General features: G+C 38.0%; 1 protein-coding gene across 2 annotated transcripts in view; it reads right to left on the bottom strand.

Moving 5' to 3' along the window:
- Window positions 1-846: 846 nt before the first annotated feature.
- uacab (uveal autoantigen with coiled-coil domains and ankyrin repeats b) overlaps window positions 847-26390 on the bottom strand; it is a 50272-nt gene continuing 24728 nt past the window's right edge. The window contains exons 4-20 of one of the 2 annotated variants that reach the window (XM_077563879.1): window positions 21285-21373; window positions 20622-20686; window positions 17447-17504; window positions 17287-17357; window positions 16395-16501; window positions 15588-15769; window positions 15262-15299; window positions 14777-14830; window positions 14499-14606; window positions 12689-12721; window positions 9384-9473; window positions 9198-9228; window positions 8835-8884; window positions 5903-8593; window positions 3907-4059; window positions 3681-3746; window positions 847-2700 (exon numbers count right to left, since the gene is read on the bottom strand). In XM_077563879.1, the coding sequence (XP_077420005.1) occupies window positions 2629-2700; window positions 3681-3746; window positions 3907-4059; window positions 5903-8593; window positions 8835-8884; window positions 9198-9228; window positions 9384-9473; window positions 12689-12721; window positions 14499-14606; window positions 14777-14830; window positions 15262-15299; window positions 15588-15769; window positions 16395-16501; window positions 17287-17357; window positions 17447-17504; window positions 20622-20686; window positions 21285-21373 (3958 nt within the window). In that variant the 3' untranslated portion in view covers window positions 847-2628. The remainder of the gene's footprint in view (window positions 2701-3680; window positions 3747-3906; window positions 4060-5902; window positions 8594-8834; window positions 8885-9197; window positions 9229-9383; window positions 9474-12688; window positions 12722-14498; window positions 14607-14776; window positions 14831-15261; window positions 15300-15587; window positions 15770-16394; window positions 16502-17286; window positions 17358-17446; window positions 17505-20621; window positions 20687-21284; window positions 21374-26390) is intronic. The other variant, XM_077563880.1, reaches the window with a different exon arrangement.

Below are 26390 nucleotides of genomic sequence, written 5' to 3'. Positions count from 1 at the left end.
AATCAATAAAACGCGAACTGAAAGAGAAAAAGTAAGCGCCGCATGCCAGAAAGCTACTCACTCTCATTCCTGGCCTGATTACATTTAAAGTGAAACCATATGAAATCCATTTTCCCACAGGGCTGTGACCGTCTGAACCTGCATGTAGCTGAAAGTAACAAGTCATTTTAGAGACTTGAAGTGAAATAACTGACCTTTGATAGCAAAAAAAAGTCAACTGCTCACATGAAATACAACAAAGTGAGTTGAATTTCTTTAAGGCTGCTGAGTCAGATTTCTTTTTCGCAGAAAACTAATGACAAGAACAGTACAACAAAAAGTGCTAAAAACAAAACACTAACAATGAGCCAACAGTTTGGGATGGTAACTCGCAGGTTGTGGTGAGCACATCAACCTTATAATCACGAGGTCAAAGGTTAAAATCTCAGCCCTCAGACCGTCCAGTGTTGAGTTCTCCCACTATCCATTTCCGTACAAAAGACTCACAAATGGCAACTAGCTACAGCTCTACAGCCCACCCAAAACTTCAACCCAAAATAATTAACCCAAGCTTGGGCAAAATGTAACCCAATCTGCTCAAAATCCGCACCTACCCTGCGAGCGGGCTGGGAAAACAAGCCAGCATTTATTAGAGTGTGATTTTCTTGCGACCAATCCAGGGTATCTTTGCTGGAAATCTGGGATAGGTTCCATTTTCTATGGAAGATGGATGGATGGAACAGACAAACAATAGACAGATGCGATTCTCACCTGCATTTAAGGGCATCTGTTATGTTATCTATGATAACTACTGGTTAGTAGCTGGAGGAACTAACATGGCAATAAAAAATAGTCCAAACAAGAACATAGTTTCTATGTTAGGCACTTTTATTGATTGACTCACAAACACAAATAGTATTAACAGATTTAACATAGCCTTGGTTGATGGTGGAGGGAGTAAAAATTCATCCTAAAAATCTGAAGAAATTAGGCCAACGTATAAAAACAGAGTGAGTAACTTGTTAAGAGTGTCAAGCTCGCAGGAAAAGGCAGGAGTGCTTCAAATAATTCAGTTTTAGGAGGTTAACTTATTGTATCTCTTAATGGATTTGTTCTATCGTATTAGAATATCATCCTATTATTCAGTACATACCGCTCAACGTTTATGTTGTGCCGTTCTACTTCCAGACCTGCTGAACGTTGCAACTGTCACATTTTAGTACAGTCATCAAAGTATTACAAAGCAATGAAAAAGTCAGTGAAAAGGCACAAGAGACTCGCTCAACAATCACAACACACAACACCCAGAGGGGGCACACGCAGCCGCTTCGGGGGAGGAAAGTGCTGCAGCCGTTGTCTTGGGGAGCCGCCAAAGTTTTCCTTTTGCATTATTTGATTGACACATTTTCAAGCTTTCCCATAAAAGCAGCTTCCGAAGGCAACAAGTGTCACCCCTCCCACACACGTAGTCAACATTCTATTAACTTGGCCTGCCAAGTCTGACCACTAGAGGGCACTCCGGTTTCAACAAGGAGATGACCAGCCACCGCAATAACTACACAGCAAGAGAAATTCTTTCTCGCACACACTCACCTCCATGACTCAAATGCAGCATTACCCAAAACAACAAACCACTGTAATTGCTAAATGAGCCCAGTAGTCTATGTACCAGAATGGTGAGTCATTTTCAGGTTTGGATGACTACTTTAGCGTTTTGCCTGAAAGGACAAGAAACAGCAAGAAATGCCTAAGAGGTGATTGGAAGCATTTTGCTTGTCCTCGTTATTTTTTTTTCCTTTTTAGTTAATTCCCAAACCACATTTTGTCACTGAGGCTTCTCTTCAGCACTGCTGATCAAGGAGAAACGAGCAGATATTGAGATACGAGGATCCAAACCTACACATTTAATTTGAATATATATGTATTTGTAATGTTCTACTATGAATCCTTGAAATGTCGGCTGAGAGCACACAACATACTGTCTTAGGGCTCATGACTGAGTGTTATGGAGGAATGTGGGAAGTGATCAATGTGTTTGAGGAGTTAACTAAACACTTAATATAAGACAAAATGTATCAAATTGTATCTATTAGTTAATTTTTCATGATGACCATCTTAAACTAGTCCTATGCTAGTTGATTATGAGGGTAAACACATACCAATAATTAGGCCTAATTCAAAGATCTTTTTTCTCTTCTGAGAAAAAAAAATGCAAAGGTCCAATTGATTGACAGGGCCAATGCACAGATAAGAATGTGACACCAGGAAGCAACTTGAAGCTCATACTGTTGCCAGACACAAAAAGAGAAATGTTGGGTGTTTTTACTGTATAACGCATCTCCAAGTTCACCTGCCACAACAAAACGGTGTGTGTGTGTGTGCGTGTGCGTGTGCGTGTGCGTGTGATTTTGAGTACACCACACACTATATGAGCACTAAGCATACATTTGACTTTTTTCCTGGTTACTTTTCAAATCACAAACAAAAAAGATGGTATGTGCGTACCCCTTTTAACTGTCATAACAGTCCATTTGCAGAGCTATCATCTGGATGACATAATGCAGTGTGAAGCATGACAGTGTTGTGGGGGTGTGAGAATGCTGAATTTGAGTCTGCAGGTAGTAGTGTCACATTATGCTGAAGAAAGCTTTAACACACAAACTCTTGTCTCATGCGGATGATCTGTAGCAAGGCAGCTTGGACGTCCTCATCCATGTGGCCCTATAAAGATAAAAAAAAAAAACACTTTTGAGACTGAGCTTGTTCAGACTAACACTATTCCAGTACTGATGCACTCTTATACATTGCATTGTCTTTAATTGTGAATTTGAACCATTAGCTTAAGGTTATGTGTATTTTTTTGCACCACTCGGAGCTACTTTTTCCATCAAAAGTAACAGAACCACACCTTTCCCTTCCAATGTAAAAGGTTGCGAACATCTTTCATAATTTGCCATGAACTTGAAAGTAGCCTGTAAATGAAAATTTGGACAAGCAAGCAAGAATGTAGCCGTTTCACAGTTCTTGGAGAAATGTGTGTTCTACCAAATGGAAGATACAGTAGTTGTGCAGGAATAGGGAAAAGAGGGTCCCTTTGTTATAGTCAGCCTCTGTCTATCAGATTATGATTTGCGTTGCAGCATCAAGCTTGTTTATTTTACACACGACTTACTTTTTACACTCAAAATTAGATCTCAGGTGGAAATTCAACCCACTCAGCTGCATATTTCTGCTGCACATCACACAGAGAAACAGACTATACACTTGCAGGCACGCAAGGAGTGAAAGAGTCACACAAACAGTACTGTGCCTCATTTCGAGAAAATGAACAACCGGTAGACTGCTGGTTGACAAACAAATAATTATGATTTCAAGATGAGTTCAACATTGGCTGAGCTTTGTACTATACAAATGCCACTGAAATTTTATAATTTGTCTTAATCTAATTTTTTAAAGATAATATTAATTGCAAAAGTTAATGATTACATTTGACTGGGCCAGCACAAGAACACAATGGTCCGCATATCTGCCTCAGAATTCTAAGGTTTAGGATTGAACCTTGGAGTTTGCATATTTCTCCTCTGGCCTGCAGGGGTTCTCTCTGGGTACTCTGGATCACTCCCACATTCCAAAACCATGAATGTTACGTTAATTGGAGACTCTACATTCTACTGAGTAGAGGAATTTGGGTGTGAACTAACCTGCGCCGCACTAAGGAGGTGTGTTCGATAAATGGAAACAACCTCTCTGTGTTGCCTCTCAGCATCCTAAATAAACAGACACAGAGAAAACAAATACAACAATCATCACATCAATACATTAGGGACTTTATTGTATACAGCATCTTCCATAAGTCCTCTTTCGATGCGAAAGATGACCTTATTCAAATATGTCCCAAGACCAAGTGTGTGATGTGAATGCACTCACAGCCAGCTGTTGCTGTAGGTTCTTGATCTGGACTTGGAGGGTGTCGATGTGTTGCAATTGCCTTTTATTTGGGGTGTTGCTTGTGTACGCCAGCTGGGACAAACCATTCAGGGCTTGTTTCAGTCGCTCCACGTCCGTCAGCAACTCTGTGATCTGACACAACCAAAAGTATTAAGAAAATGGATTAATTACACAATAACACAAAGCAGAACCAGTGTTGGGCACACTACCCTAAAACAGTAATTAGTTAAAGTTACAAATTACTTATGATAAAAAGTAATTCAATTAGCAATGGAGTTACTGCTTTGTAAAAGTAATTAGTTAATCAACAAAGTAACTAAGGTAACTGATATTTTTCTGTTGTCTGTGTTGCTGACATTTTAACCAGCGAATCACATTGCCGCGCGCATGCACACACACACCCATGAGAGGAGTTTGTGTATTAAGACAACATAGCCCTTTGAGCCTCTGTTAGGAAATTCCTAGACGGATGAAAGAAATGTAACAACTGAATTTCATTTTCTGGCCAACAGCTAATCGGAGTGATTGTCACCAACATCAATTTGCATATAAAGCAAAAGACGTAATACGTAATTTTAATCACTGCTTTTTACTTTTAAGTTTGTTCCCTACTGCACCATGAAGGAGTTAAGCAAGATTGTGTACACGCATTTCACATAATGAAACCATGACTGTAGGCCGCACAACAAAACAATGACTTCCCAGCCATATTACTTGCTTGTCATTATGTGAAGGCAACAGTTTTGAGAATCACTCTTTTCACACTTGCTATGGTGTCGCAATGTGATACAATGCAGATGGTGATACTGCAGCGTGTTTATTGCATTACATGACACTTTACATTGATAGTAGCGATGACGGGGTTGCTCTGATGGGAAAAGCAATTAATTAGATAACAATTCAATAAAAGATAACAATAGATTAGATAACAATTCAATAAAACTAAAAAAAAGTACTGTAAACCAACCCAGCCCAGTGTTGGTAATTTTTCTGTCACTACATGGCATAATTGAATTTGTAAGACAATGTTGACCGCGCTCAGTGCTTTTTTCTTTTCATATTAAGAGCTGACTAATTTTTAACATGAAGTAACTTGTGAAATTATGCACATTTTAAAAACTTTAAAATACAACTTGACCCCCAGTCCCCACAAATATATGCATTGTTATTAAATTTGTTACTGCTAAATTGTGTTACAGTGTACTCCTTTGCACAACGTTGAATGCTTTTATTTTGTTAAGCTTAATACGGATATGCATTGTAAATAAATGACACAATTTACTACAAAGGAACCAGGAACAATCGACGTGTTCTTTCCATTCTAAGAGCAATCTAATTAAATTCAACAAGAAGTAACTCGCGAACTTCTGCACAATTTAAAATGGTAAAATACAACTTGATGCCAGTCCCCACAAATATATTCAGTATAATCTTATTTATTACTGCTGAATTGTGTTATAGTGACTCTTTTTAACGATGTTGAATGCTTTTATATTGTTAAGTTATTGGATGAGCTGTGACGCCGCTCTACTGCAAGCGAGCACATCGACACTTTCACTTTAACCCTTACGAGCTATTTTGTGGAGTAGCTGGGTAAAACATGCTTCACATCTAAAGATCAAGTGGCTTGGAGTCACTCCAAGTGACAAGATGGCGTCCATTGGGCTCTTGGCTCTCGCATGGCCACCTCTTGGAGAGAGAGAGAGAGAGAGAGAGCTAGAGCAACGGTTAGCTCGTTGCTAACGGCTAACCGAGTGCGTTCTTTCAAAGCAGGGAACGGGTGGAAGTGCGACACAGTCCAAATGGCTCTTTAGTTAAGGCTTTCCAAATAAGGGGCGGTCGTTAATCGAAAAATGTGTGCTGTTAAAGGTACTTTAAGTTAACGAGATATTAACGCAATAATTTTGACACCCATAAATATAAGCATACATGAAGTACTGTAGTTGAGAAATGCTCATTGTGATTTAACGGTTACCTTCTTGTCTTTGGCTTCAGTCAGCTGAGATGATGTCTGAATCCTTCTCTGAAGATCACCAATGGTGCTGAGTGACTCATCATAACGTTCTTTTAGCTCCCTAATTTCTCGTTCAATGGCCTGTCCCTTCTCATGAACGGCATCCATCTCCCTCCTGGCCTTGCTCTCACCCTCCCTTGCCTGAGTGGCCTCCCGGTGGACCGCTTTACATTCTTCTGTTAAACTCAACAGCTTGTTTGTCAAGTTGGTAGCTTCCTCCTCCAGATGCTGCTTTTCCTTCTTCATTTGGCTCAAATGACCTTCTTTGAAGCGAAGTTCTTCTAGAGCTTGAGTGGCTTGAAGAAGTTCAGATTGCAAGGCTGAAACATCCTCGGCCCTCTGGCCACTGTTCTCTTCCTCTTCTCGGAGCGCCATTCGAAGCCGAGTGACTTCAGTCTCCAGGGTTTCACTGGCCCTGGCGTGCTCCTGCAGCAGAGATGCCTGTTCTCTGTGGAGTTCCTGAACTTCCTTCTGCAGAGCACTAACCTTCTGGGCCTCCACCTGCTGAGCCTCTCGTGCTTTCTTGCAATTCGCCTGGGCGTGCTGCGTAGCATCATGAAGGGCCTTCAGTTCAGTGTCATAGGTTGCAATCCGTGTTAGCTCCAGTTTTAGGCGGTCCTGGAGAGTCTGGATTTGAGTGTTGCACAGGGCATTCTTGTTTTCAAGATCAGTTTTCTGAAGATTTACCTCACTGTGCTTGTCCTCCAGATTGGTTAATTTGAGAGACGTCGCCTCATACCGGCCCTTGAACTCTTCCTCATATCCCTTGCGCTTCTCACCAGTGACAAGTGCAGTGTCAAGTCTTTGTTGAACAGATTCAATCTCAACTTTCAGTTTCTCTTTCTCCATTTTGTTATTCTCTCTTTCAGACCTCTCTTTGTTATACTTCTCCTCAATTTCCAACAGTTTAACCTTCAACTCCTTTATTTGGGTATTGTAGGAAATTTCTTTTTCCTCAACGGCTGTCATTGGGACGAACTTAGACTGGATAGCCTCCATTATGGTATCAAGTTCTTTCTTTTGAGCTTCCAGTTCTTGTGTCAGCTTCACATTTTCTTCCTGGGCCGACACATGCGTCGCTGACAGTTGGTTAGCTCTATTGTCTGCCTGCACCGCAGCAGCACTCATCTTTCCCATGATACATTTGTGATCCTTAACGCTTATATAGTCGTTTTTCATCTCTAACAGAACCTTTTCCATCTTTTCCTGTAACTTGGCGTTTCCTTCTTTCACATTCTTTAATTCCTCTCTACATTCTTTACCAGTGGACTCCAAATTTATATTCTCAGCCTTGACACTCTCCATTGTAGAGGTTAACTCTATCCTCAGTTGCTCATACTGTTGTCTCGGGACATAGTCTCCTTCTAAGCTCTGTTTCAAAGTCTGACTCTGTGCTGTCAGCTGTGCACACCGATTGTCTCTGTCTTCACACCTTGTCTGTAAAAGTTCAAATTTCTTCACCACTTCGGCATTCTGAGTCTTCAGGGCTTCCATTTCACTCTGCTGTTTCTCTTTGTTACCTTGCAGATTGTTCATATTCTCCTGAAGCATCACCCTCTCGTTTTGAAGCAGTTGGACTTGTGCCTCTGCTTTGCCAAAACGCTCGCTGGCTTCTACGAGTTTGTCTTCCAGCTCCTCCACAGCGGATACCATTCTCATTCGAGTTTCGTCGTGTTCCTTGATCGGGATGAAGTCGGCCTCAAGCCTGCTATTCAGCTCCTCCAGCTTCTCTTGCAGTATCTCTCGCTCTTCCTCACTCTCCTCCATCTCATGAATAAGTGCCTGGCTTTTTGCAGTGACATCATGTAGTTTCCTCTTCAGTGAGATGTTCTGCTCTTCCAGGGCAGCTTGAATCCTTTGTTGTTCGTCAGTGGGCACTGCCACTGCTCCTCCCTGGGTCGGATTACCGAGCTTCCGATGGAGCTCCGCAACCTCCTCGAGGACACGATCATAGTCGTCTCTCAGTTCAGCAAGCTGCCGTTCCTTTTCATCGACTGCATTGGTCAGCAAGTTTTTCATGTTGTCAAATTTCTCCGCTGGAACCATGTTGGTCTGCTTAGACTGCGCTCCCTTCAACTGGGTTTCCATTGCAAGGACAGTTTCTGAAAGGTCATCTCTCTCAGTAGTCACAGCTCCGAGCTCTTCCTTTAACTGTTCAGATTCAGTTGCCAGCTGGCTTTCACTGTTCTTGTACTCCTCCAATGCCTTCTCACTCTGTTTAAGACGATTACGAACCCGACCCACCTCAGCTGAAGCTCCTTCATACTTGGCTTTGATATCCTGAAGTTGAGCACGAAGCTCTTCAGTGGCCTGGCCTCCTAAGTGTTCCTTCACTGCAACCACATGGGCCTGCAGCTGTTTAACCTTGCATTCGGAATCAAGCATCCTCTTCTGGACGTCTCCCAAGGCATCCTCGAGTACTTGAACTTGCTGGTCAGCCTGTTTCTGGATGAGATCTCTGTTCTGAACCAGTTCTTGACACTCTCGATTTTTTCGGCCCAGAGCTGAGTGAAGTCGCACCCGCTCCTCCTCGGTTGCTTGTTGTTTTCTTCTGAGCATCTCCAGCTCATGTCGGAGGACATCAATTTCATCAGAAAGACCCTTCTCTAATGGTTTGGACAGTGAGCGTGACATTGCTTGATTCTGGAGTTTCTGGCAGGAAAAGTGATAAACGCATGACAAAGGAGTAAGTCAAACTAACAAGGCAATCTCTGATTTTAGGACACGTAACAAAACCTACACACTTCAATTCTAAGACAAAACAAATTTGGAATTGTTTTCAGACTAATTAATATTTTAAATTATCTTATGAAAATAAATTCTCCTCACTAAGCACTAGTGGCAACCACAACCCTGAAGACACATTGACAGTTGTTTAAATAACTTGGATTACCTGATCCAAATCCAGGCTATAAGATTGTTTGACCAGAATGTTCTCTTTTCCTGTAAAACAGCACACATTGAATTAACACAATTTAAAACAAGTGAATATTAACTCAGAGATGTATATGTATAGCAATGTCAATAAGGGCTTATTTTCATGAAAGATAATTAGTGCATTGGATACATTTTTTTGAAGACATCATAACATTAAATGTCAAAAAAAATTAACACATAACAGGGTTATAATAATAATTTGGCTGGCAATAAATGTTGATAAAAAAGCCTTTTTAATAAAGCGATTAATCATGATTAATGATTAATCAAAATTCTAAAATATGATTAATCTGATTAAATAACAATAATTCAACTCAACCTTTGATCACTGACTGTCCAGAGTAGTTCCCCTGCAAATACAAAGAACAATACTTTTTAATATGTGAACAGTATGTAAAAAAAAATATATATATTACACAATCATAGATAGAACATCTGAGCAGAATAAACTTCAACAGTTTTCTTTTAGGAGATATTATCAAATGATCTGTATACATTCACAGACCATAATGCTTTTGAGCTGAACCTTGACAGTCTCCAAGCCTCGTGACCCTTCTTGTTCGTTGGCACTAAGTAACACCTTTAATTGCTCCTTCTGATACAATGAAAAGAACAAAAAAACAGAACAAATAAGTTTAGCAGCGACCATTTTCAGATTAGCACTGACTTTTGCATGGGTTAATGCAAAAAATAATTAAACTCAGTGCATGGGTTAATGCAAATTAATTAAATAAAAAAAAAAATGCTGACTCTGCAAGCTATAATAACCCCATAGAACTGACTGCATTTTTATCAGAACAGACATGTCATAATCAAAAGAAGAGCAAAGAATGGGACTTGATAGGAATAATATCCATATTCTTTCCCATCTGGTTTGGAACAAGAAACTGTCATTTTAGGCGTATGTCTGAATCCTGATAGTAGATCTGAGTGGACTGTGATGGAGGTGACAGACAGGATGTTTGTACAACTCCATTTCTTAATCTTTTTTTAGGTGCCTGTCCGTTTCAAACAATTCTTATTGGCTATTTATCAAATACACACACGCATCAAAGTCAGGTTTAAATCATATTTCATAGGGTAATCCACCTGCTTTGATGTGTACCGATAAGATGTTCTGTACTGACTTTAAAGAGACACTTATCAAATTAAAATGATTAGCAGTAATGATTTTAGTTTGGAAAAGCACCAAAAAGCTGAAAAATACATACAAATACATATATCTATAATGATTTGTTGCACTTTTATAGCAGAATTTTCGATTGAATGGACGCATCCCCATATTGGCCACTAATCACACAATTGTTGTTATAAGTGTGTCATATTGCTGGTCACTTAATCATTTTAAACACATGTATTAGTAGTGGCAACTTATTCCTGACATTTGTTGACAATCCCGAATGCATGTTTTTTGATAAGCATATAAAAAAAAAATCCATCCACTATGTGGTTTAATGCTGTTAATGATGTATAAGTATTAAATGTTGTTAAAATATCAACAAATAAAAAGTCCACTGACTGCTTCAATATTGATATGACATTAGTAAAAAGTATTATAGAATATGTTGTGCAACCTTTCACATATATATGTAATTTGTCGTTTAAAGCCGGCATATTTCCATTAAAAATGAAAATAGCAAAAGTTATTAATGGAGAAAGATAATTCATATATATATATATATATAATTCATTAATTATAGACCAATATCACTGCTGCCACAGTTCTAAAAAGAAAATCTAGAAAAAATATTTTCACATAGACTGACAATTTTATTGAAAAACATAAGCTTTTAAGTGAAAATCTATATGGGTTTAGAGAAAAACGGACCACCTCAATGGCACTCCTGGAACTTGTAGAAGCAATATCTACTAGCATAGATAAAAAAATTACAGTTGGAATTTTTATAATTTAAAAAAAAAAGCATTTGATGCTATCAATTCTATACTAATGAATACATTTGAAATATATGGCATAAGAGAATTGGCATATAAATGGATGAAAAGTTATTTGGATAATAGATATCAGTATTTACAGATTAACAATATAAAATCAAAACATTTGAAGATTACTCATGGAATCCCCCAAGGGTCTGTGCTAGGCCCCAAATTATTTATATTGTATATAAATGATATCTGTTGTGTCTCAAAAATATTCAAAAGTGTCTTATTCGCCAATGGCACAACTCTCTACTGTTCAGGAGAGAACCTGAAGCAGCTTCTGACTACCGTGGAGAATGAATTGAACACATTAAAAAACTGGTTTGACTTAAACAAATTTTCATTAAACGTAAACAAAACCAAGTTTATAGTTTTTGGTACTAGACAAAACACACAAGAGGTAAAAATTATGGTAAATTCAATTGAAATAGAAAGAGTGTATGAAAATAAATTTCTTGGGGGAAAAAATATGTTGGAAGTCACACATAGATAATGTCAAAAGGAAAATGTCAAAAATTATAGGGATACTCTCTAAAACTAAGGATGCCCTAAATAAGAAATCATTATACACATTATATTGTTCATTATTATTACTTTAACTGACCTAATGTGTGGAAATCTGGGGAAACGCATATAAAACAAATACCGATCCTGTTTTCAAACTGCAAAAAAGAGCCAATTATAAATCGTTTAAAATATACAGAGCCAACTCATTCTCTATTTATTAAATCAAATACAATGAAATTCTACAACTTAGTTGAATTTAAAATAGCACAAATAATGTATAAAGTACACAACAATCTACTCTGCCACAGTACTCAGAAGCTGTTTGAAAGTCCTTACAACATAAGGGGTACAAAGTGTCTACAAAAAAATAAAAACAATGAACAAATATTAAACAAACATGTGTCTCTGTAAAAGGTGTTAATTTGTGGAATAATTTTGGAACTGACCTGAAAAGATGTCAGTCACTTGCTGAATTTAAAAAATAGTTTAAAAGCAAAATTTTTATTTTTATTTTTTTACTTAGATCAAAAATCAACCAAATTAAATCAAGAAAAGAGAAACGAAAATGAAGGTGAAGAAAGTTATGGTATGGCCACATTCACAGTTACACTCTGGGACTGTATTTATTGATTTATTTGACTTAGCTAGCAATTCCAGTTGAAAAGATTTAAGTCAAGCCAGCTGCTAAAACAACTGTTCATACTAAGATTTACGGCAACATGCCTCCAACACGCTGTGGAGCACACTTTGAAATAAAAGCCTAACAAAGTATTGATGTCCATGTCATCATTGATAAAGATTTTATTTGGAAGTTGCCCGTTAGTAAGTGTGTGGCAAATTTCCATAATGCAAAGTACGAACAATCATTGTGGCTGCTGGGGCCTGACTTCGACTTATTTCAAGCCTGAAAACACGGCATGCTGCACCCACGTGACATCTCCATCCGGGTTATCATATCACATGCTTAATTAGTACATGTAAGGGAGTGCACAGTACAATTTAAAAAAATATTTTTAAAAGGTGCATTGTTGAAAATGTTCATGTTAAAGCTTTTTCTACATCATGCACGCTCCTCTAATGCCCAGATGAGTACAAAAAAAACCTGACTTTTTAACAAAGACTGCAACTGTGGCAATCGCAAGTAAAAAAGTGACCGAGTCTACAATGCTCCTTTAAAATTACTAAATGTGAATGAAAATCAACCACATTTTTTAATTCATTACAAACAAAATATGAAAGTGTGCTACAAAGAAGAAAAAAACATGAACAAGTATCTCTTTAAAAAACTTATTTAGATGTCATTCTAACATAACATGTTTAACAAAAGCCTAAATACCCAAATGCTCATTTTGTTTCACACTGTACCTCTTTGTGGGTGTCTTCTACTGTCTTCTTTTCCTGGAGATAGAAAAAGAATTAGTCAGAGCCAAATGAAGGACTGATCTATCAAAATGTCTTAAAATAGTTTAAAGCTATCTTCTCCATTTCTTACTCAGCAAAACATGTTTGTACAACATTTTATCACATCTATATACATATCGGTATAGCCTATACACTACTACTGCAAAAAAAAAGTTCAAAATAAGCAATTTTGACCGTATGAAAGTAGGCAAGGCTCTAGACCCAAACGGAATTTCGTTGGAAATATATACAAAATTTAAAAATAAACTCCATAACCCTCTTTTCGATATGTTTTCTGATTCATATGAAAATGTAATTCTTCCTGTTTTATTGAGAGGAGCGTTGATAACTCTATGGCCCAAACCTGGTAAACCATTCCCTGAATGCGGAAATCTCAGACCAATAAGCCTCCTTAACGTGGATTTAGTTTAACGTGGATTTGTTTTGGCTCGGAGACTGGAGAGAATATTACCTGATATTATTGCAGATAATCAGAAAGGATTTATTGTACGCAGACAGGGATTTCACAATGTGAGACGAGTGCTGAATATTTTGTATAATTGGGAAGGGAAAACAGACACTGCTCTACTATAATTAAATGCTGAGAAAGCCTTTGATATAGTTGAATGACAATATTTATTTTATAAGACTGCTCTGTTTGTCTTAGAAGACATTTCACCTCTTATTTGAGAAGTCATCCTAATTGCTAAACTAACCTAAGATTAACACACACTTTTTTAAGACCAGAATCATGTATTTGGGTGGTCGAGTTCACTTTTCACAGACGACAAAATAAATAAATTTAAAAAAAGGAAAGGAAAAAAAGCCTGAAAAACATTTATAATATCAGTTATGTAATCTGTTTTTGTTTTTCACAATGAAGCCTGAGTTTTGATTGAGACTTTTGAGGCCCGCATAATAAAAATTCTCAAAATTACATTACAGTAGATCTTACTTTTTGTTTTGTTAGTTTTTTGTTAAATCAATTTAGTTTTACTAAAAGACTATACAAGCCATGGAAACTACTACATTTAAACTGTAATTTACATTTGTGTTTGAAATTGCCCCATGGAAAATGTTTCTACACAAGAACATACAGTTTGCTGCTCTACTCGATGTGAATTTAATAAACCAAAACAATTAATTATAAAAAAAAAGAAAAACGATTGTTTATTAATTAAATGCCATATATTTATTGATTAATAAATTAATGGGATTAACCTGCAAAAAAATGTTCCTCTAAATTAGAAGCCAATAAAATAACTGCTCTGCAAAGGAAAAAAAAAATTCAAACCTTGAGACATTTATTGTTCAAACTGATTCATGTCGTTTTTTAATTGTAAATATTCTCTCATTTTGAATTTGATGCCTGCAACGACCAATTATGGCTCACCTAATCTCTGGGCTTGGTCATGTGACATTCACTGAGCCTTTGGGCAACTGTGATGATTTTTGATGTTACTGCTTAAATCATATTCCACAAACACAGAATGCTGTGTTTAAAAATTCCCCAGTTTTCTGGAATATGTTATTCAAAACAAGTGAATATTTACATATGAAAAACCTTGTCTTTGTAGTGTAGTCCACTGAATATAGGTTGAAAATGATTTAAAAATCATTATATTCCATTTTTTAACTCTACATTCCAACTTTACTGCAATTGAGGTTTGTACATTAATTCATAATTTCATACACATATTTGGTTTTGTTTTTGTATTTAGTTTTGAACTCTCTGTCCTACAAAACTTAAGTGCATGCTATGACAAGCATTTACCTGTGTGAGCTGCTGTTGTAACAGATTGACCTTATCTAACAGGGCCCTCTGCTCCAAATGGTACTTCCTGAGAGTTTCCTGCAGGGACTCGTTCTGCCTCTCCAGGTCCTGAAATGCAAAGCTAGAAATAATAAACACCTCCAACAACATGAACCAAACCAAATATTGGTTGTTCAAAGATTAAAGAGAAATAAAACCACAATGTGATAGACAAGACTAACATGAGATATTCATTTGCATCTGTTAATGCAACATGAATGAGAAAAGATTGTGCTTACATATATTATATGATCTTTTCGGTTGGCCTCCATACTGTCAGAGCGCTCCATCGACTGAGGAAAGGAAATCATATTATTATTATTATATTTAATCAGCAAGACCGAACTTCACTAAATCAGAAAAGGGATACACAATGTTTCAAAAGTGCACTTCAAGATGATTTGAAATGTGACGTGATTGCAGAAATGTGCAAAAAATTATACAATACATCAAAAAACAATTATTCAGTTTTTGATGTAGAAGTAACAGCTACAGAAATGAAGGGAGAGTTAATATGAGAATTATGTAAGGGATACAAGCAGATGTATGTTCTGCATGTTTTGTAGGCTGACAGGAAAAAAGGAAAGAAAGGCCTTGAAGAGCCTTTGAAATGTGTGAGTAGTGAACACTACGTATATTATAGGTAGGTACCTATCAGTAGTATAAAAGAATCATGAGTGAAATGTGTTTGATTTTATAAGCCAATTCTTGCACGCCACATTACCTGTCTCCTCCACTGTTCTACTTTCGCTGCCTCTTTTTCTGTGAAGAGTCAAACACATTTTAGAATTAATCTTTGTTAAGCCAAAAAGAAAAAATATTTAAGTGCTAAACAGTAAAACATACTAGCATTATAAAACCACATCATTTTGTGCATTGACTCCCCCTATCAATGAACAATGAATAGTAATTGCTGGATGTCTTTGGCCACCCTGATTGGGGCACGTAATTTGCCCCCCCCCCCCCCCCCCGGTAAATATCCTTAGAATGTCTAGATGTACCCCTGTGCTGTGCTTTTGCATACATCCAGTGGCGCTCACATATTCTCACCTTTGCTGGCTTTCTCGAGGTAGCCTTTGACCAACAAAACAAGCTCTGGGTTCTTGCTGAGCCGAGCGTAATGGAAAGCATCATGACCCAAGCTGTCAACGTCCTTCACATCAGCTCCACTCTTTAACAACACCTCCACAGCATCTTTGCAGCCATACTCGCAACCCAGAATGAGTGCTGTTCTAAGGTTGATGAAAACAAAAAAAAGAGCTTCAGCCATTACTACCTTAAGGAAACAAGCAACACACATACAATTTCATTACAAAATGTCTAGACTATTAAACCAAGTAAATTATAGTGAGAAGTGACATATCAACCCCGCCAAAATAGATCAGCCTTATTGTATTATAAACTATTGGCAGTAACAATAACCTAAGTATCGCTGGTGTCGGGCCAAAATCTCATAAATCACAATTTGGCAAATTACATAATTTCTCAAAAATCTAGACTATTGGTCAGTGTGGGTGTAATTTAACAAATGATTGACCTATCTAAAGTGCTGAAAACAGGTTTGCTCTCTTTGATGATGCAATGTTAATGGTTGAAACGAGCATGCTGTTTTTAGGGTCTCCTGAAAAGTGACGATTTTAGAGGTACAAATAATTGGCCCAACGTCACCAACGATGTTTGTGTCAATAAGTGGTTGCCTGACCCACAAATCAAGAACCTTTTTCCTGTGTTGGAATGTGTTGTTGACACAGAATATGAGTAGAGAACATTAACATTTTAACAAATATTATTTTGCATGTTAGTGTGAGCTCAGGCTCTCACAAAGTGTCAATTCATGCAGACAACTGTGACTCGTACTTTTTTTGTTTGTCCCGTACAGAGATATCAGCCCCTCGCTCTACAAGTAGCTGACAGATGCGTGGATGACACATTTGGGTTGCAAGCACCAGAGGAGTTCTGCCATCCTAAAGAATAGACATGACACACACATCCAACCAAGCATTACATAAATGGACATCAAAAATACAGTCTATCATTTTAAAACACAAAAGGCCAAATTTTAAGAGTACATTTTTGCAATGCTTTGTGCTGGTGGGCAGCATTTGGAAATGGGGATAAACAAGCAACGAGCAATTATTTGTTTATGTTCTTAAAGTTATACGCATCATCATTTGTAATTTTCATATGTACAGTATGTTTTATACAATTCCTACATTGTTAGAACAGCTTGTTTTTTTAAATTTCATTTCTATATTTGAGATCTTTCCCGTTTTTACAAATGTTCAGTTATGTGTGTCGTAATGGTTGTTGCCGTTGTTGTTGGGTTTTTGTCAGTTTGCCAAAAGTGTTCCTGGACTAGATCACCATGAAATGTACTGTAGCCACCTTACCATGTGGTAGGAAAACACTCATTATAAACAAATTCAAAATAACATTCAACCTTCAGGAAATGTTTTACCCTTAAATTGCCAGACACATTTACATAAAAAGGCAATGACCTTAGGATAAGTGGTTCAGATAATGGATGGATGAATAATTGTAATGATTTGACAAAAAACGACATCGTAAACAATTGTTGTATCTGCCTACGACATAATTATTGAACAGTGTTTGCCCAATTATTATTATTTTTAAACCCTTTATCTTGGCCCCCCCAAACAAATCGCAAATAGGGAAGGGTACAACTGCTAAGGGGACGAATTGGGCTTGAGCCTACAGTGTATAGTGTCAAATGAGGTGGAATTCTTACAAAATCACTGGCATTGACAGAAGCGCCACTGTCGCAGAGTAGTTTCACACTGGATGAGCAACCTGCCATGACTGTGGAGAAAACAAAATTGCCATCCACTCAGTCAACTACACACTAGCTACAAAAAAGCATACATACATACAAACATACAGAACCTTACCAGCATCATGTAGAGCTGTTCTTCCTTGAAGGTCCACGTTTCCGACTGGAGTGTTATGCTAAAAAAGTAAAACACAAGCTTAATAGAGATTATAATACACTACGACAATAGCACTTCATGGTGCACTTTAAAACATTGGTGAAGTGACATTAATCATCAGCTTTAGTAAAAAATTGACCATTAAATTATCAACAACATTCTTAGGAAAGTGCAATATTGCTTTTTGGCACACAAGTTGTACACAACGCAGTACTAAATGATTTACTGGTACATAAAATTAAGAGATGAAAATTAATGACATTCTATAAAACAAAAATAACAATTGATTGGTTAACTATAAAAATAAATAAAGTATTAGTATTAATTTCCCAACAATATCTACAGATGGCAGTAATGCATTAAAAAAATTATATGGCACATTCTATCTCCATGCATTACTGTATTATGAAACAGCAGCTAAATAACGAACAAAGGCCAACAGGGATTTTTCAACAGTGAGCGACTAACTAAAACATGTAAATGTGAAATGGTTGTAAATTAGTGCAACTATTTTACTTTTTTTTTTTTAATCTCACGTCTCACCACTTAACAAAAATGCCACAAAAAGTATGAATACTGAAATAATGATGATCTCGTCTAGCCATTACTTATTCCGCTGTATGACTGCATTACTGTAACTTCTGCATTATAATGGAAGCCCTGTCACAATAAAGTGCTGGCGAAACATTAAAAATATATATATATATTTGTGAAAAAACTAAATAAATTAGGTGTAATTAGATCATTTTTTGTGGCACATGATGATCTCCAACAGCACCATGGTAGGGACGTAAACGATACTGCAGAAAAGACTGATAATGCCATTTAACACTCGTGACTGTCTCTCTTAACCAAATGTACCATGCGTGTATACACCCGCATTCACAAACATTTAAGAGTTCACGTAGCCTACTACTAACATTGTAAATAAAGCGTGTTCCAGTTTTGCTGCAGACAATTTGCCAAAAGCAACTATTTTAGGGGGGTGGCGGTGAAATGTGAGGCAGCTAGCATGTCAAGTTAAGGGCAAGTAGGGCTATGATACTATGCATAAGACATTTCAGTAAACAGATTTTGTCACCGCAAGACATACTGTTTCACTGTGGTGAAGAAGACCTGCTTTGACAGGGTCAGGAGGAGGACTAATGTTGCTGGGTAGAGTGCCAGTGTGCACGGACACTCCCCTATCCCATAGGCACTATAAAAATCCACTTCTCTCTGGTAACAAGGGCCAAAATTGAGCATCATGCTCAAATGACCATGGGGGAGGGAGAGATAGGGTTAGCAGGTTAGCAGGGGGAGCTGATGTTTGAGCATCTAGGAGGGATATCCTACACGACAATGATGAAGTTAGACTGTGGTGGTTGAGACAGATCGCTGGCTGGTGTTGCTATGTCTGGAGTGGTGACGGCACCCAGGATGGACAGCAGGGCTGTAAGGCTTGTCAACACTTTGGAAATCTACAGGCATGACTTCTGTTAAATCACTGCCCCGTGGGAAAGGGATATTTAGGAGAAGGGGGGTACATTTAAATGAGGGAACAAGATTACAGCTTCTTTGTAAACACACAAGTAAATGCATACAGTAGGCAGTAGCTTCAACTTGCTCAAGTTATTTTTGCAATAATTATTTAAAGGAGTTGAAAGGAAAATGGTCTGAGGGTAAGGCCTCAAAGTCAATAATACACATTGCATGCATACTAACAACACTAATGACTACGGCCCCCCCGACCACCACCAAACATTTGCACTGTTCATACACCAGTGTGAGTGGCACTGGAGGCAATGTGTGTGATGTGTCTTGCCCAAGGACACAACACTTGGAGAGAGCGGGAATCGAACAGCGCACCTTCCGGTTGCTGAACGAATGGCTCTACCTCCTGAGCCACAGACGCCACAGATCAATCAGCACATCTTTTAAAAAGGCAAGGTTGTATTCCATTTGTGCAGTTCCAGCACCCTGTGGTGATTAGCGCAAGTGCAGTTTAATTTTAATTGGGCATGTTTTGGCCACCTACATTTAAGACGCACGCCAGACGAAAGGGAGCAACGCGTTAGAATCGCTCCACAAATTTACTTTCTAATGTAGGCATGCATTAGCAAGTAAGTGCCTCAATATCGTGTTAGGTCATTTACAGTAATTTTTGGACTACAAGCCGCTACTTTTTTCACTTGTATTCAACCCTGCAGCTATTACAAAGCTGTAGCTTATCCATCAGATCATAAGGGGGCGCACTATAAAGGAAGCGCAAGAGCATCAGGCAGAGCAAAACAAACTAAGTGAGACCAAATACAGTAGGAGAGACAGAACGAGAGCGAGACAATTTGCACCCTCATTATGGAAAATAAAGTAAAGTAGTAAAATAAAGTAGCGGGAAGCAGGTGCGGCAACATTAAAAACACCTGCGGCTTACAGTCGGGTGCGGCTTATTTGTGTAGTATTCCCCAAATTTAGCTAGCGCGGGTTGGTTGGTTGGTCAGGTGCGGCTTGTAGTCCAAAAATGACTGTATGTACATTGAGGTCAATGTTACTTGTACTATTTGAACTATGACCTCAGTTAATTAGCATTAACACGCAATTGCTCATATTTATTTTTTGTTTGCATTTGTATTTTTTTGTTTTACAGAAACCACACCCACACAACCAAATTAAACAATCCAAAGAAAAAGCCTGGTCTGATTATTCCTCACAAGGACAAAACTATTTTTCTAACCGGAAATATGGTTATAATCCCTCCCATAAACTTTGTCATACCAGCAAATATTTTTCAACATCTCCACCAAAAAACATTAATGGTCACCCGCTTCAGCCGAATACAGCAGTGTGAATTCTATAGACCATTATACTTTACACATTACATTTCTTTGTCACTGCTGTTATTATTTACAAAATCACAATATTGTGCTTTTATTTTTAAAATTAGCTTTTTTTCTTCTTTTTTTTAACAATATTATGAGCCCAAAATAGCGTGATAATTATTGTATTGTGAGTTTCTTATCATAAAAATTTGTATCATTAGACCCCCTAGTGTCTATCGAGTGTACATCAATTGGAAATGGAATGGAATGACGAAAACCATAACCTTCCCAACACATAATACAAATGAGAATCTTAAAATAACACCAAATCACTCTACCTGAAGGAGTTTTTGCACACACAGTGAATGGCCATTTCTTGAAGCCAGATGAAGAGCATTTTTACCTACAAAGAAAATAAAAATATTAAACCAATGTCAGGAATTGATAAAAAAAAATACCCTTTATTATTTATAAAAATTGTTTCTGAAGAGTAGTTGGATTGGTTGTGTGTTTAAAAGCAAACTAAGATGTTGAATAAGAGCAAACGTTCCCTTCATAAATTCAAGGCTGCATAATATGTAATATAAAAGAAAACAAAAACGAGAAGCTCTGTAAGAGTACTGTATAGTGTATAATAATACTTAATACTTAACAAGGCTATGCCCCTTGTTTGTTATATTGTCAACTGTCACAGCAGCAGGTATGTATGGACAAGGTTGAGAGTGGAAAAGAACCCTACTGTATATGTGCTGAAGTCATGAAAGACCCATTAAGAAGACAGTTGCACGCATTAACCCTCTGGAAAGCTGACATACTCATCAGCCAAAGGTCCACAAAACCCTTACGGGTGTGACCAGGTATAATTGCCCTAGTCTAGTTCCATACTGTATAAGGAGACAGACATTTGAACTTGACTGTGAAATACTGCAAATCTCAAAGCTGCAAGTCAAGTAAAACACTGCACAGAAGTAGTATAGCGGTGTCACTGCGCAGGGACTCACCAGTGGCATCAGTTGCAGTGACATCTGCACTGTGTGACAGGATGAGATTGAGACAGTCCAAGTGTCCTCGTGTTGCAGCCAGATGAAACCTTGGAGATACAGAAAGATATGATCCGTGATGAAGCCATGGCAACAAGGGAGACTACCTGACAGCTGCCACATTCAATGTGTGTACACTTTGCATCATTTTTTTTTTACGTTATCAGGCATTTTAACTTGCCATTTGTTTTCATTTGTTCACTTTTTGTGGTATGAAATTATTCTGGAGGAATACAGTCGTACAGATTCCAAAAAGATAATGAGATCTAATGCACAACACTCCTACATACATGCATTTAATGACCACCTTGGACAGCAAAGATTTGTGACTCTGCAATGACTTGACCTAAAGCAGTAAAGAGAGACCACTGGCTGCTCAGTAAAGCATTTGTGGTGTGTAAACTGACCTCAGTCCATAACACATCTAGTCACATGAATCTGTTTATACACTAACCCCAAGGTATCTGCCAAGGCGACAGCATGGCTGTCACCTCAACACCCAAATGAGTATTAAAAGCAGCGATGATGGCCCAGAGAGGCTGATTCTTGGAGGAGCACTGGAGGGTCTCCACCTCACCAAGTAAACACCTCAGAAGCAGAAACTAGTTTGAGGGGGGACGTAAGTCATTTGACTCCACACAAAGAATGCTAAGGCACCTTATGGCTGCCAAGAATGTAATAACTGAAGATAAAAAGATAGATAAAAGTTAAAATAGATGCAAGCTGTTACCCAACAAACTTGCTTCGTAAAAAGGCTACACATAATTCTGGGCTTCAAGACCGCACATTCAGTGATGTCATGTTGTCGCCCCACATACTATTTGGGCAGTTTTATGGTTGGCAGTCTACAGGATATGGTGGCTATTTTTAGATTGTGGATAGAGATTGGTAAACTGTAGTTGAACCTCTCTTGAGGATGGGGAGGCTCCTTCAATAACATAATATGTACGCTGATACACCAACTTAAAAAATGTCTCAAAGTTGTGTATTAAATTTGATTTGGTAACTCCCACATTTCCTTCACATAACCCTTCAGCTCTCCTGTATGCAATGCCAAGACACTTTTTTCTCTTAAGACACCAAAGCTAATTGACAATTCCGAACATCTGGTCATTTCTGATATTTTCCTAATGCAACGCAATGCAAATGCTTCCTTTAAAAAGTGTAAACAGGTGTATTGCTTTTGCCTGCGACTTGCACACAAACACTACCAGGCATTGTTATAATTGTCAAATGTATAGTTGTCAATAAATATTCACTCAATATGGATAAGCGGTTAGGAAAATGGATGGATGGATAGATAGATAGATGGATTTGATGCCTGCAATACATTCCAAAAACTGGATCGGGGGGATGTTTACCACCGTGTTGCATCACCTTTCCTTTTAACAACACTCAAACATTTAGAAACTGAGGACACTAATTGTTGAGGCTTTGTAGGTGAAATTCTTTGCCATTCTTACTTCATTTGCTCAATAGTCGAGGGTTGCCGTTTTCATATTTTGCACTTCATAATTCAAATTGCCAATATTGGCAGGGGAATGCACCATGAGATGACGCCATTTGAGAGCGTCTCTCTGCCACAAGACACTCTGCTGCCGACTCTCAACAAACGACTAATGTTTGCTTCTTTGATGAAGAAATATTTAAATTTCTTCATCCCCCCTCAAACATATCTTACTTTATCGTTCAAAACCTTGACTTTCTGAAATGTTCGCCCGATTTTCTGAATCTTTTATTATTTTATTTAATCATTTTTTTTATATTTAGGGCTGCAGATGAAGAGATCCATAAATTCCTTTCAATTGTATGATGAGAAACAATATTCTTAAACTGTTGGACTATTTGGAAACGCTGTTGTTCACAAGCATGGACGGGGCAAGGTTCACCACTTTGTGAACAACAGTCCTTTTAAAACCAATCATGAGTCATGACACTCACCTGTTTTCAGTTAACCTATTCACCTGAGCAATGTTCCAAACTGAGGTTTTTTTTTTGGGTGTGGGGGGTCTTAACCCTGTTCTGGCTATTTTGGAATGTGTTGCAGGGAGCAATCTCAGAATAAGAGTATATGTACTACCCCTCCCAAAAATAAAAGCAAAACAAAAAAAAGCAAATTAGTGATAATCCGTTCTAACATTAAATATGATTTGTATAGGTTGAAAACGACTTGCAAATCATTGTATTCTGTTTTTATTTACATTTTTCATTAACGTCCCTGAAATTTGTGGAAGACTATTGATAGAAGCCATGTCCACATGGAAGCCGTTCTAAACATGGAATGGTTTCAATTAGGGGTGTTAAAAAAAATCCATTCAGCAATATATCGCTATCGATATTACAGCGCGTGGTTCTCGTATCGATTTAATATGCGGCCGAATCGATGTTTAAACAATTTTTTATGGAAGTATTCAACATAACGTCTTATTTAGGGTTAAGCCCTATCCCACTGAATTGAGAACATTGCCCAAAAATATTAAGTTGTCGTCGTGCGACATGTTTGCGATGTAAAAGCGACATTTGAGATGTGCAAATTAACCTCAAATTTGAGTAAAATTGACCCACAAAAAAGGTTAAAATTATTATTTTTCTTTTCCTTTATATTAGAGGATGTAATTATTGGACATTTTTGTCCAGTTTGCCATCGCCGTGACGTGTCGTCAAGTATATTGCCATAATTTAGATATCACTCAGTCAGGTTTTTCATATTCTTCCTTGGAGAAAGAAAGGGCGAAAAAGACATTTGTAGGTGTGACTGCAGTAGAATGTGACACAGCCATGCGCAACCAGCCCTTACGGTGGTATTATGAATAAAAACAATGACTGATTGTCCACCAAATTTATGAGTACATGTGCAAACATATGTTAATCATTGTCTAAAAATATTAGAACGAAGCAATAATTTGGATAATGTTTAGGACTGAAGCGCTGCCGCACATTCATGTAATAATAATAATAATAATAGTTAACGTTTTTGAATATTGTCAAAAATATTGCAAGTTCCTCGTTCTAATATTTCCAGACTATGGTTATCACATGTCTGCACATGTAGGCCTACTCATAAATTGTTAGGTAACAAGCAGTCGCTTTTTTTTCTTCTTTCTTTTTGACACAATGTTTTGTGTCTATAGCGGCTGGGAGTCATCATGACATGAACAATAATAACAATAACAGTAACGTCAGTAAGTAATGTCAGTATGTCATCATTTTGACACTTAATCAGCTTAAACCTTTTTTCATTTTTCAGGGAGTCAGATGCCATTGATAGAGCCTATAGCCTATACCCACGCGGCAACATCTGCATGCGTTTTGGAGGAATATCACCCTGCTTGACTGTCAGTGCTGCCCGTGGTGGGCTGGGGCACATTGAGCAATTGTAAAACATAAAATACAAACTAGAAAATATGTTTAACACATGTCTCCAAACTAGCTTTTTGTTTTTCGTTTTTGAGATGTGATTTCAATGCGTGTGCTGTTGCAGGCACAGCCGCACATCTCCAAACAGAGCACGCTCAGCCTGAAAACAAACGCTCTCTCACCGTAGTATATTGGCGTCAGAGTGAATTTATGAAGGGGACCTCGGAAAGAACTTTGACGACACATTTATGACAAATTACGATGAATTACGAGCAAATGTGAGTGTTGTTGAAACAATGGATTTGCAGTTATTCGTAGTTGTCGCCATTATCGCAAGGAAATTTTAAGCATGTTCAAAATTTCTTTGCGATAATGCCGACAACTAGAAATAACACAAATGTGACATATTCTAACCAATTCCGAACCCTGTCGAACTCGCAATTTTCGCAACGTTCGGCAACACTCGCAACTCAGTGGGATAGGGGCTTAGGGTTCACACTTTAAGCATGGAAGAATGTTATATTAATGGAACATTAAGCCTCAATGCTGTTCAAACATGAGAGAGATTGCAACCAGTTTGTTAAATACAGTGGCTCACAGTTTCATATAAATACATTTTCATACAAATCTTTCAGTTTTTAAATTTGAGTTAAAAAAAAATATATCTGATTTGTATCGGGATTAATTGGTGTCGAATCGAATCGTGGCGTATGAATCGTGATACAGATCGAATCGCCAGGTACTAGGCAATTCGCACCGCTAGTTTCGAGGAATGTGCGGGTCCACACAAAAATGCTGAAACGTATATTATACAGATATATGCTATGTGGGGATGTGACGCTGCCACAGGAAGAGAATAAGATGTGCAATTTAAACAAAAACACAACCATGGTGGTGAATACAAAGCAAAGAAGGAAGGAGCCATATTTGTGTTGAGGTTTTACTGAAAAAGCCATATCAGGCTCAGGAATTTCTAGGGCAGCACACTGTTAGCAAACCTATTTGTGTATGTGCTGCAGGACGGACAATTAAATGCTGTGCCGAATCGAATGGCGAAGTGCAAGATGAGTGAGTACTGTCACACACAGCGCCATGCCTCAAATTGAAAAAAATGTTCAAATCACGAGCAGGGTCGCTATGACATACAATAGGAGAGGGGTTGGCAGAGTTGTTTCAGAGCGCTAATGGTGATAAACCAACCAACGGGAAAAAGCTCAACTTAGTCTTTACAGCACATGAGAGGAAAAGTACGCAAACCCATCAGAGAATGTGGAGTTACACAGATTTGACAGACTACAAATATGGCATGAATGACAGACCTGAGTGGACGGGAGAATGTGTGTGTGTGACTTACACACACACACACATGGGAGAATACGGTGGGGCCCCAAGTCTTTAATTCAACATTGACCTTGTTGACGACACAAGCACATATTGTTGCCAAAGTAAGAAATAAAAAAACACTGCTAACCTAAATAAAAACAGAAGCACAGGAAGTAGGTATGGCGTTGAATGAGCAGGCATCAAGTGCTATCAAATTGATTTTAGCAACTGACTCCTTATTGGCATGCGATCACATCTGCACTTTTTATGCAGGTGTGGCGAATTAGTCTACTAATGCCATGGCAGGCATTAACTGTGTTTACCCAGCTGGGCGCTTAAATGAACTACTTCTACACAATACTAATCCAGCACAAATAAAATTGAATT

The sequence above is a fragment of the Vanacampus margaritifer genome, chromosome 4, assembly GCF_051991255.1.
Source record: "Vanacampus margaritifer isolate UIUO_Vmar chromosome 4, RoL_Vmar_1.0, whole genome shotgun sequence".
NCBI classification, from domain to species: domain Eukaryota; kingdom Metazoa; phylum Chordata; class Actinopteri; order Syngnathiformes; family Syngnathidae; genus Vanacampus; species Vanacampus margaritifer.
The sequence above is the reverse complement of the archived record's forward strand: the minus strand, read 5'-3'. Positions and strand labels throughout refer to the sequence as shown.